The sequence below is a fragment of the Chiloscyllium plagiosum genome, chromosome 15 (genome assembly GCF_004010195.1).
Source record: "Chiloscyllium plagiosum isolate BGI_BamShark_2017 chromosome 15, ASM401019v2, whole genome shotgun sequence".
NCBI lineage: Eukaryota > Metazoa > Chordata > Chondrichthyes > Orectolobiformes > Hemiscylliidae > Chiloscyllium > Chiloscyllium plagiosum.
Genome location: NC_057724.1, coordinates 31909609 through 31922541, shown reverse-complemented (window position 1 = coordinate 31922541; position 12933 = coordinate 31909609). Strand labels below are relative to the sequence as shown.

At 40.3% G+C, this 12933-nt stretch overlaps 1 protein-coding gene across 2 annotated transcripts in view; it reads right to left on the bottom strand.

The window, feature by feature from the left end:
- The window catches only part of klf8 (Kruppel-like factor 8), a 60894-nt gene that overhangs the window by 29160 nt on the left and 18801 nt on the right, over positions 1–12933 (bottom strand). For both annotated transcript variants that reach the window (XM_043704640.1, XM_043704641.1), the window contains exons 2-3: positions 9252–9390; positions 8692–8745 (exon numbers count right to left, since the gene is read on the bottom strand). In XM_043704640.1, coding sequence (XP_043560575.1) covers positions 8692–8745; positions 9252–9390 — 193 coding nt within the window. The remainder of the gene's footprint in view (positions 1–8691; positions 8746–9251; positions 9391–12933) is intronic.

Here is a 12933-nt window from a genome sequence, read left to right as displayed (position 1 = left end):
GGGTAATGCCCGAAACGTCGATTCTCCTGTTCCCTAGATGCTGCCTGACCTGCTGCGCTTTTCCAGCAACACATTTCCATCTCTGATCTCCAGCATCTGCAGACCTCACTTTCTCCTCTACTGTACTCATCCCTTATTAACAAATCCAACCCACACTTTTTCTCTTCCTCCAGTTTTTCTGAAACATCAAATGCCTTTGAGTATTCAGGTCCCGCCATGATCATTTTGGTACCACATTCCTGTGAAGGTTACTGTATCATACTCATTCATTTCTGTGTGTTATCCAATCCATCCTGCTTGTTCTGAATGCTACAGAATTCTACATTTTTACCTGTTTTTTCCAACTCTGACCTTATTTGCTGATGCACTCTTATATTTGTATGCTTTGTCCCTCCCTTCCACACTCTGGTTGTCAACACCCAGGTCACTACACTGCTTCATTACCTTGCTTTTCTTGTTAAACGTTCCAACTATCCCTCACATGAGCCTTTACCATCACCTCACTGTTTTATTTAAAGCCCTCCCTACAACCTCAGTTATAGGGTTTGCCTGTACACCAATCCCAGCACAATTCAAGTGAAAGTAATCCCAAAGGTGTAGCTCTCACTCTCTCCAATTGCAAGAAATAAAAATAAATTGCTGGAGAAACTTAGGTATGGCAGCTCTTTGGAGAGAAAGCAAAATTAAAGTTTCAAGTTCAGTATCCCCACTTCAGAACAATAGGTTTCTGAAGAAGGGACACTTGTGTTGAAATGGCTGCTATGGATCACAGTGGGGTCGGCATTAATATCTGCAACATATAATCTGCCTTGCTATCTTCGTGGTGTTCAACTAATCAAGTTTCAAATTCAGAAATATCACTCAACTATTGCCCATTGTTATACCAAATAGATCAACTAGATATCTCAAACTGAATCTAATACTTATCTCTCCAGCCCTAGTTGAGCTACTGATCAGGTTTTAGGGGATTAAAATCTTAAAATCCACCGATCTCTTATCTGCTCACCAACTTAAAACCTTGAATACTGTCCAGCTCTCTAAGCAGTGGCTTTTCAGCATTCAGGCAGCAAAATGCAGAAATTGAGATAGAGAGATGTACTAGGAATTGCTTCCATAGAGGGCCCTCTACTTTTTGTCATTTACATAAATGATTTGGATGCGAGCATAAGATGTACAGTTGTAAGTTTGCAGATGACACCAAAATTGGAGATGCAGTGGACAGCGAAGAGGGTTACCTCAGATTACAACAGGATCTGGAGAAGTGGGCTGAGAAGCGGCAGATGGAGTTTAATTTCGATAAATGTGAGGTGCTGCATTTTGGGAAAGCAAATCTTAGCAGGACTTATACACTTTATGGTAAGGTCCTAGGGAGTGTTGCTGAACAAAGAGACCTTGGAGTACAGGTTCATAGCTCCTTGAAAGTGGAATCGCAGGTAGATAGGATAGTGAAGGTGGTGTTTGGTATGCTTTCCTTTATTGGTCAGAGTATTGAGTACAGGAGTTGGGAGGTCATGTTGCAGCTGTATAGAACATTGGTCAGGCCACTGTTGGAACATTGTGTGCAATTCTGGTCTCCTTCTTATCGGAAAGATGTTGTGAAACTTGAAAGGGTTCAGAAAATATTTACAAGGATGTTGTCAGTGTTGGAGGATCAGAGCTACAGGGAGAGGCCGAACAGGCTGGGCCTGTTTTCCCTGGAGCATTGGAGGCTGAGGGGTGACCTTATAGAGGTTTACAAAATTATGAGGGGCATGAATAGGATAAATAGACAAAGTCTTTTCCTTGGGGTTAGGGAGTCCAGAACTAGAGGCCACAGGTTTAGGGTGAGAGGGGAAAGATATAAAAGAGACCTAAGGGGCAACTATTTCACACAGAGGGTGGTATGTGTATGGAATGAGCTGCCAGAGGATGCGGTGGAAGCTGGTACAATTGCAACATTTAAGAGGCATTTGGATGGATATATGAATAGGAAGGGTTTGGAGGGATATGGGCCAGGTGCTGGTATGTGGGACTAGGTCGGGTTGGGATATATGGTCGGCATGGACGGGTTGGACCGAAGGGTCTGTTTCCGTGCTGTACATCTCTATGATTCTAAATAACCGTACTGTGTGAACATCTCCAAATAAAACATCCAAGGGAAGAGAAGAGGAGAAGAGAAGTAGAGGAAACAGCTGACTGTCCTTATGTGTGAGGGTAGGTCAGAGTACCTTGCCCAGGGTGAGGTCAAATGAATGGAGCCACCAGATTTACTTTTTAAAAAAAAAGCTTGGTGTTAAATCATTTTTTTCCCTCTACAGGTTCAAGACTTTGCTCCAGCCTAATTAAATGAAAGTACTCCAAGCAAGAGGCGAGGTGATGGCCCAACAGTGTTACCACCAGATCATTATTCCACATAATGTTCTGGGGACCCTGGCTCAAATTCTGCCATGGCAGATGCTGGAATTTGAACTCAATAAATATTTTGAATTAAAAAGATGACCGTGAATTGATTAATCAGAAAAACCCATCTGATTCGCTAATGTCACTCAGGGGAGAAAATTTCCTTCCTGACCTAGTCTGGCCTACATGTGACTCCAGACCAGTGATGTGGATGGATCTCAACTGTCTTCTAGGCAATTAGGAATGAATGAGTAATAACTGCTGACCTAGCTAGCAACACCCACATCCCGTGAAAGAATATTTTTAAAAAGCTCTTTACCAGAACTCTTCAATGATGGCCCTTTCCTTCCCCAAAGAGAGATTTTTCATTCCCAAACATTTGCAAAAACCACTGGAGATTCCAAAGTTGGTGTGCTTGTGCAGAACATTCGGACTCTGAACAAAGACAGCCATAAGGGACACTTTAATTAGTATTATATTATTCTATCCCATCTTTCGAGGCCAATCTAGTGAAACAGCAGGATGTTACATTAATGCTACAGCCTACCACAGTCCAACTTTGCAAGAGATTCGTTTCAGCTGGCATTGAGAGAGGAGCCACACTTATAATGTCATCATAAAGAAATTACTCATCAGCCTGATATAAAATCTTCATATGACAGGTGCCTTTGGCAAATAATTCTGACCCCACATGCAACAGCTTAAGAATATACGATGATTTCTATGATGATAGGACTAAATATAGATCCAACAAGATTCATCAGGACCAAAACAAAATGATCGATTTTTCTCCCATTGTTGTGGCAATACAAAACATCAAGCCAAAAATATTGGTTTCAGTTCAAAATTCCAGCCCAAGGCAAATTTCTCAAACTGAACGACCAGATAAAACTATGGTCATTTATAATCAATGAACAGAACATGCAGCCTCATGAGAGACTGCAGCTACTCCAGAACAATAAGAGTATGTGCTTATTCTCATTTTCTCTTTTCTCCTTTTACAGGAGTTCTTCTTAGATTCTCAGACACTTGAATTGACTGATGCAAAATAGATAAATGGACTGGCATGAAAGACAGAGAATGCAAATTAAAGAGTCCCTCTCGCTCACGTATATACACAGATGCACACACATACGCTCCTGTTTCAAGTCTATCTGTACCAGGCTAATCATATGACTGAAATATCATACCATAATTTAAAAGAAAAGTCCTTAAGACAAGTATCAAAGGATTTTATAACATGTATAAATTATTTGTTGAGTATTAAAGCAAAACTACCAGCAGAGGGCACCATTGGCAATTTTTTTCCCACTTGGTAAAATGCAATTATATTAGCTCTTGTCTTGTACAAGTCGCCAAACAGACTTAACCTCCTTATGAAGTAACTTGGCCAGCAGTCTGCTTCCTGCTGTTGCACTGCGTACAGCCTAAGCTGCACACAGACAGACATTTGCGTAACATGTTTACCCAGGAAAGCCATTTCAGTAGGGAGGGGTAAGCTAACATTAGGCCTTCCTCTTCCCTACTGGGTGTGCACAGTTGAAAACCTAAACCTGTTCTAGTTTTTGAGATCAAACCTTGTTTATCTGAATTTTTCCATAATGTTACAAACAACATAAGGAAAACTGCAAAAATCACATCTGCTCACTGCTACAATATCAAACATAGTTCCACCTGCATTCTGCAGGTAGTGAAATCATTAAAACAGAAGTTGGCTTACTAACTGACATGAAGAATTATTAATTAATGCTAAAATAGAAATAGATAAATGTAAATTGGTGCCGGGAAATCGAGGCGTAGTTCAAGAGATTGCCCTAAGTTAATGATAAAACTCTGATGAGCCCTTTCAATTGTGCTTTTATTGATTTTTTTTATTCCTTGATCAAACTATGGAACCCAGTCTACATGATATTTAACAGATGTATGTTTCTCACTCAATGGGTTGAGAAAGAGAGAGAGAAAGAGGGAGAAAGAGAGAAAAAAAGCATGTGAGTGTTGGAGGGTGGTGGGGTGGGGAGGGCGGGATATAGAGACTGGGGCTGTAGTGTGATGTGGCTTACTGAGCAAGCTTAGTGCTGAGAGACCTGGTGTGCAAAGAGGGTGTGGTGCACTGAGACATAATTGAAGCCTGCTGCACAGGGACAAGGCGTGGCAAGGAAGCACTGTGCACTGGGACGCAAAAAGCATCGCTTGAGTGCGGACTGACTACAGAAACTAAACAACAGATCCTAGTGAGTAAACAGCACATGATCATTACCCCAGTGGGTGGGTGATGTCACTGGAATGCTGAGGTGTCCACTTCTCTGCCAGGTTGTTTGTGAAATATGTAACACACATACAAACTTCAATATCACAGTTTTAACTCCTCAGGACCACAGAATAAAGGGAGCATGCATCACTGCCTTATCTGTTTTCATCTTTGGTATCGCTCTAGATGCGGTTGGTGAGCAATTTTACCTCAGAGCGAGATGGATGATGTCAGGAAGGCCTTCTTCACACAAAGATCATTGGAAAGTTGAAACGCTCCTTCTCACAAAAATGTTACTGAAGCTAGGTTACTCAAAACTTTCAAAATAATGATGAATGTTTCTGAGGCAAGGATGTCAAAGGAATACTGAGAGAAGGCTGGTAAATAGAGTTGAGGTACTGCCAATCTTGAACTGAAGGACAGAACATGCACAAGGAGTTAAATGACATGCTCTTCACCCTACCTTCCAAACTGAATGTTTCCTATATTCTCATTGTTCTCGGCAGTAATTCCTTTCATTTTCCCTCATCCTGTTTTTTTTGTGTGATTATTTCAGTTCCGTTTCATTCCAGGGGATTTTCATTTTCTGATATATTTTGTATTGTAGCCTTTCTTCTCAGGTTAGTTCTGGGCAACTGCACTGTACTATTTGGTTGGAAGAGTACGGAAACGTGCAATTACTATTATTGGACACATCCAAAGACCCTAACGAGGTTTGAGAAGATTTGTAGCTCATGGTTGAGTTTCTGGATGTAGGTTTGCTCGCTGAGCTGGGAGGTTCGTTTTCAGACATTTTATCACCATACTAGGTAACATCTTCAGCGAGCCTCCGAATGAAGCAACGGTGGTGTAGCCCACTTTCTATTTATATGTTCGAGTTTCCTAGGGTTTGTGATGTCATTTCCTGTGGTGACATAACTTCCTATGGTGATGTCATTTCCGGTTCTTTTTCTCAGGGGTGGTAAATGGGATCCAGGTCAATGTGTTTGTTGATAGAGTTCCAGTTGGAATGCCATGCTTCTAGGAATTCTCATGCGTGTCTCTGTTTGGCTTGTCCTAGGAATGGATGTGTTGTCCCAGTCGAAGTGGCGTCCTTCCTCATCTGTATGTAAGGATACTAGTGAGAGTGAATCATGTCGTTTTGACCCACTCAACATCACTCAAACATATAAATAGAAAGCGGGCTACACCACCAGTGCTTCATTCGGAGGCTCACTGAATATGTTACCTAGTATGGTGACAAAACATCTGAAAATGGACCTTCCTGCTTAGCAAGCAAACCTACACCCAGATCCAAAGACCCTGCTCATCTAAAAACCTTTAGGGCACAAAAGGTTAGGTGGGATTCAACTGCAGGGTTGTCTTTCTTCTCAAGATGACGACAACATAATGCAGAGCAGTGTGTTGCCTAATTACATTGGAAGCCAATGTGCAGTCACCAATCAGACGTTTCTATACAGATGTCTCAGGTCCTTATGGAGCAGTGATAATGTCCCTATCTCCAGGTTAGAGGGGTCAAGTCCCTGCCTCAGACATGTGTCACAACATATCTGAACTGGTTAATTAAATGTAACTCCACTGATGTCTTGTGATCTTCTCTCACTGAAAAGTCACATGGATAATCAGGATCACCTCCTGTGTTTCTACACTCCTTCCAGGTCTGACCAGCCTATCACAAGAATGAAGAACTTTTATTTGTTGAAGTTAGAGGGCTACTGTCATTCATTGAACTCGATCCTAGTGTGAATCAGCATCTTCAAAGGCAGCTACAGAAGGGAAGCTGATTAGTGATAGTGGAGGGAAGGGACAGGAAAAATGACAATTGAGAAGATATAGAAAAATATGTTTCTTACAAACTAAAGAGGTCAAACAATTAAACTGCAACATTAATGAAGGCCAACAATTTTGCTTGACGACAGCCTCATACTTATTTCATTAATAAAATGGATTTTGTTCAAACAGAGGCTTAATAATCACACTGTAGTAATGCTACATTCATGTGTTGCCAAGACAACAGCCATTTGAGATTCAGTACTCTATATTTAGTACTTTTTAAATAATGTGCTCAGATTCAGACATTGTGATTCTGCATTAGTCCATGGCCAATAAGAAAGCCTGTACTAGTACTTTGGCTGGAGCTTTCAAATCTTTCTTTTAATTATTTAGTAAATTGTGGACAGCACTGACAAAAACAGTGTCTATTGCCCATCCCTAAATACCCTTCATAAGGTGGTGATGTGTTACCTTCTTGAACAACTGCAATTCTTGGGGCAATCCTTTGATTCTGACGGAGAGTCAATGGACTCGAAATGTTAACTTTGCTTTCTCCTCCCGGATGTCTCCAAACCTGCTGAGTTTCACCAGTAATTTGAATTTTTGGTTCGGATTTTCAACATCCTCAGTTCTTTTTTCATAATGTAATCTGTGGGGTCTTGGCGCAGCCACAGAACATGTTAGGAACATTCAGGAGAATGGACTGTTGGTGATGGGGACGGAACTGATAAGTGGTGGCATTCCCATGAGTCTACTGCCCTTGTTGTTCTTTATTATGTTTTTATTTTCAAGTATGCTCCCATCGTCCTGTGCATTTTGCATTACCTGCAATAACCTCAAGCATTTGGATCTTAATTCTACTAATTAATAGTAGGACTCCAGCCTCTATTCTGCAGTGTAACCATTCCTTCTCGCCTTGGCATTAATAGCCACGTGGGTGCCTGGTTGGAATGGAGCAGATGCCAGTTTAGCACACACATTCATAAAACCTCAACTTTATTTATTTTCTTATTGTCCTAGGCACTCAAAATGAGTTGACCAGGAGTTCATGCAATTGAAGTCTTCTGCATGTTAATTTGAAGATTAAATAGTCAAGAGAAGACCATAAAAGGTGGCAAACTGTACACCTCACGAGGTAATAGCATTAGTTCATTGGTTTGTGATTTGATCCCTCTACTGTGTGCAGATGGTTGATCTAAGCAGTGGAGCAACAATTGTTGTGCTGTTCTTTGGCTAAGAACTGGGAGGGCTTTTTATACAAGTCCCACAGGATCAGTAATACGATCAGTAAAGCTGTACTGACAATCTCTCAGCAATGTAACTACTGCTAGCACCAATACACAGGTTATTAAAGGTGCAGCTCAGCATCTAGGCAACATCAATCTAAAGTTATAATTTATATATGTAAATAACAATTCAGACAAGTAAACAATTTTGTAGTGTGAAGTTAATGGAGTCTGTTAGATCACATGTCTATAACAGTACAGTTTTAAATGATTCTACGTTGCTTTTTCAATTTTTTTTACCCCTATTTTCTTCCCTCCTCATCTGGACGTGCTGTCTCTTTGCACAGGTATCGCACCTTCAGAGGCAGCTGCTCTCCAAGCTCCTCTGAAATATTCATGAAGCCTCTGCAGCTTATTTACCCGACTACAGAGTCATCGGAGATCAGCATTTCTCACTGACATCTGCACAGAGACTTACAGCAGGAGTTACTTTATAATATATGAGTCTGCTTTTTTCCCTTCCCCCATATCTAGGGATCCTGCAGTCAAAAGTAGTTTCCCATCAGATGCCCTGCTTTCAGTCAGCTAACTCATTGCCTGATGCAGGATTATATTTCCAACCTTTCTGATCTCCATCATGACTTTTTCCATTTTTATTATTTTCTTCCCTTTTCTGAATTCAATATTGAATGATGGTGCAGACTCAAAGGGCCACATGGCCTACTCCTACACCTGTTTTCTATGTTTCCCATGTCCACAGTTCCTTAGCATTGCCATTAGCTTCATGGATTACTTCACGTTTGAGATAGGAAATAGTGGACCTGGCCTTCGACAGTCCTCCTTACAACGAGCAAGTTCCTGGCCTCTGCTTTGTACATGACATCAACTGTGAACCAAGATCCCAGCATCAGGGAAGTCACAGGGGTACCAGAAAATTTGAGAAACATTGTCGACTGCAAACACATGGGTTACCCCTTCCATGACCGATATAAATGCAAGCAGAAAGCTACAACAAAATAGCTGCTCTCTCGTTTCTCTCCTTTGCTGCTTGCCTAAAACACTCACCCAAATGGATCGTCCAGCAGCTGGCTTGGGTCAATAGGCCACACCGAGTCCTCCCTGGGGAAAGGAAAGCAAGGAGCTCTGCTCAGTCACTCAAACCATTATCATGGCTTTCAACCTGAAGTGCACACAGCACAGTGTAGACAATCTGCCACCAAGGAACTCAAAAACAGCACATGCTTACACATGTTCTCAAAATGTTGTGCCTTATAAAAAGAAGCAAGTTGCATTTACAATGTATTTTATATTTATTGTGTTGTTGTGGTCTCACAAGGAGGCACTGGATTTGACCTGGTGAAAGAACCTGTTCCCCTCTCAGAAATTTCAGGTACAAACATAGCATAGTGCCCAACTTATGCAAAATATTAATTTAAGGCATAGGCTCGATAATGTGGAAATACAAATTCAACATGTCACACATCAGATAACTAGAGGTGAGCCCACGGCCAGTATTAACCACAAAGGCCAAAGTCGCTGGTGTGGTACGCAATCCTGGCAGTTAGGATTATGTAATAATTACAACAGCAAGTTAATAGGCAGCAACAGACAGTGACATTACTTACTCTCTCATCGACCCCGATAAATTGAGAATGGCAGAGCTGCTTTCATGAATACTATCGAAGGATATATTAGGGGAGTCATCGTCTTCCTCGCTATCAGTTTTAGTCTCCGTAGGGGACATAGGACTCTGATCAATTCGCACTGCAAAACAGAAAGCACAATGAAACAGAGTGTAACTGTACAGACTCTAAACAAATTTGCTGTATAGTTCATTGAAAACTGATAGCATGATCCATTTCACAACTACATGAATACATTTCCCAGGAACTCAAACTTGTGGAGTTTAGCATTTTTTTCAGTGTTGCTTTCTTCCTAAAATCTCAAAAACAAAAGATCTCCTCCTTTCTCCTGCTATTTTCACTCTTCGTCTGCAGCATAGTAAGAATGCCCATATAGCTTCCAACTTTCTTAGGAATGCTATTTCAGAGATAGAAGCATTATAAAAAATATTATTCTGCTGCTCAAGTGAAGAGGCATCTGAACTTTGAGATCCAATGACAGGTCAATTATTTCTCTGGGGATTGAAATTTCCCAAAGGCAGAAAGTCCAATAGGAAAATGGGAATGTCTGATTCTTTATAAAGTGCGATACCTGAAATGCAACATCAGGCAGGTAGTGGGCACACCACAAATAGAAAACTGACAGAGACAGACATATAGTTAGATAAAATTCAGAGCTGTAGCAGGAACATAATAGTTTACATCAACCAAGGTTTACTGATGAACCATCCTCCAAACAGCCCATATCCCTTTAAACTAAAAACAAAATTTTAATAAATTCTGCTTCAGGCAATCATTTTTTACGTTTAAAATAGAAGACACTTCTTGAAATCCTTGTGTATTCAGCTGGGCCTTAGTATTTATAAATACTGTCTCTTTATTTTTAACACCAAAGAGCCTACTGATAAGGAGGAGCACTCACAGAGCATGATGGTGTAAAAAGTACAGATGGTCACTGAATCCGGTCACTCAATAGATAGTCTCAACTCTGTGAGCTGAATCTCCTCCTCTCTTCAATAGCACTGTCAAAACTCCCTTCTTCTCGAATTGAGAAAATGTATCAGGTAATGTGATACGAATCCATACACGTTTGCAAATTCTGAGTTTTATATCTAATTTTCCACTGGTAAACGAATAGTAAGGACACTATAATTACACTTTATAGTTCCAGCTCTGAAGCTGACACAGTGAATCCCATTGGTTTTGAAACTGTGATCAAGGCATTTAAAGTGTGGACACTATACGATGTACTCTTGGATTCGAAAGAGGAGTCACTGGACCGGAAATGATAAGGTGATTTCTCTCCACAGATGCTGCCAAACCTGCTGAATTTTTCCATCAGTTTCTGATTTGCAGCATCTGCAGTTCTTTTGGTGTTTTTGTACAAAGTAATATTTATCTGGTAAATAGAGCATAATGGAAATCCATAAGACTATGATGAATCTTGTATCCTTGAATGTTGCGAAGATAGTGTACTGCTGCACAGAGCAGGATAGGAACAATTTCAGATGTGGGGTCGTACAATTAATTAAACTGTTCCTGAGCAGGAAGTGAAAGAAGTTGCTGGAATTCCAATCTCCACGATGGCACAACCATCAGATAAATCATGTGGATTTTCTGATTAATAAATAAATTTTTTAAAAGTCATTTTAGAATTACATCGAGTGAAAAAATATTCCCATTCTACTTCTGTCAGAGCTATCCAATTTGGTTACACATCTCAGTCTCTTCCCTGTGCAGTTAACCATGCAGGTAAGTCCTCTGTAAATTTGCTTTCGCAAATGTTCTACAAAATGTGCTCTGTACCTACTCAACAAGTGCTAAGGCATTTGGAGGTGGATTTTCTCTGGGATTCTTCCAATTATCCACCACAGCTTGAGACACAAATACCAGTGCAAACAAAACAATTAAAAATTAAAAAAAAGAGATTTAACAATGTTTTCAGTTGTGAATTGTGTAACGGTTTCAATTCTATGTAAAGTTATTCTTCCGACTATGTATTTGCCAAAGAGCAGTATGCTGCTGAGTAACAGAAATCGGATTATCATTGATGACATGTAATTCAGCCCGTCACATCGCGCTGGCTTCAAGACAGTGCTTCTGACAGGGTTTAGCTGTTAGACACTGCAATGATGTACGTTGTTTCAAGGTACTCTGGTGTAGCTGGTGTACGACAAATGTGAAAACTCAGGAAGGGAAGTCAGTTCATTCTCCACATGAGGAAAATGCAGCTTGACATTAACCCTCTCTTACACAGATCATTTTTATTTTTGAAAAACATGCTCAATGTCCAAGCCTGCAGGATCAAGCATCAGGCAACAAAGATTAGAGAAGGAACATAACACTTAGGAGGTGTAGTAATTGTGAAACAGTCTTTTATCCATAAGTTGTCATATATAAACCAGTACCATGTCCACATAACTTCCAACATCTAATCAATACACGTACAGGACACATAATCACCCTGAAAACTAGCCTCAATTGGTGTCATTTTAGATAAATATCTTGTAAAGAATTAAGATAAAATATCTTTATACGGTACTCTATTTCTCAAATAATCAAAGAGGAAATAGTGTTGAAAGGCAGTGACAGTGCAATCAGGCAACAACTGTTTTCATTTCCCCTTGTGAGGGACTGCCACATCTCTGCCAGTTTATCAGGCTAAGAACAAAAGCAAAACCTTTTGAAATGCCCACTTATTTATCTGAAGTAACATCGACTGCAGCATTACAATTGAAGTAATACATCACAGCACTGATAATTGTTACAACAACCTGGGTTCATACAGCATGTTAAATAAAATTTTTAAATCCTAAGATACTTCAAAAGGTGTGTTTACCAAACAAAATTTGACATTGAGTCCTAAGAAATACGGAGACAAATGACCAAAAGCTTAGTTAACAGTTAGATTTGAGACAGTATCTTAAAGAATAACAGTGAGAAAGAGCAAATATGGAACAAATCCCAGAGCTTAGGGCCCAAGTAGCTGAAAGACCCAAGCACCAAAGATTAAAATTGGAGATGCTGAGGGGACCAGAATTGGTGCAGCATAGATAGCTCAGAGGGTTGTGGAACTGGGCATATTTGCAACAGTAGGAAGGCAAAACCATACTAGAACATGAAACCAAAGACAAATGCTGCATTATGGCAATTATTCCAAACTTGATAGACATATATCCTTAAGATAGATGACATGTGATGTTCCAGTATAAAAGCACCCATCTTGCCTACAGTTTCTCTCTCTCTCTCTGCATTATGCAGTCAGTGTTGGAAGTGTACGTAACATACACTCAGCATATGCAGCACACAGCATATGCATGTGTACGTCTATGATATTGCAGCCTTGCAAATAGTTAGTGTCCTAAATCATTGTCAAAATATCTAACTGAAGGACAACCCAATATCTGTGGTACATGTTGAAGACTAACATCTAGAAAATCACAAACTCAATCATATTTATACTCTGACCAATAAAGGAAAGCATTCTAAATGCCTTCTTCACTATCCTATCTACCTGCAATTCCACTTTCAAGGAGCTATGAACCTGCACTCCAAGGTCTCTTTGTTCAGCAACACTCCCTAGGACCTTACCATTAAGTGTATAAGTCCTGCTAAGATTTGCTTTCCCAAAATGCAGCACCTCGCATTTATCTGAATTAAACTCCATCTGCCACTTCTCAGCCTA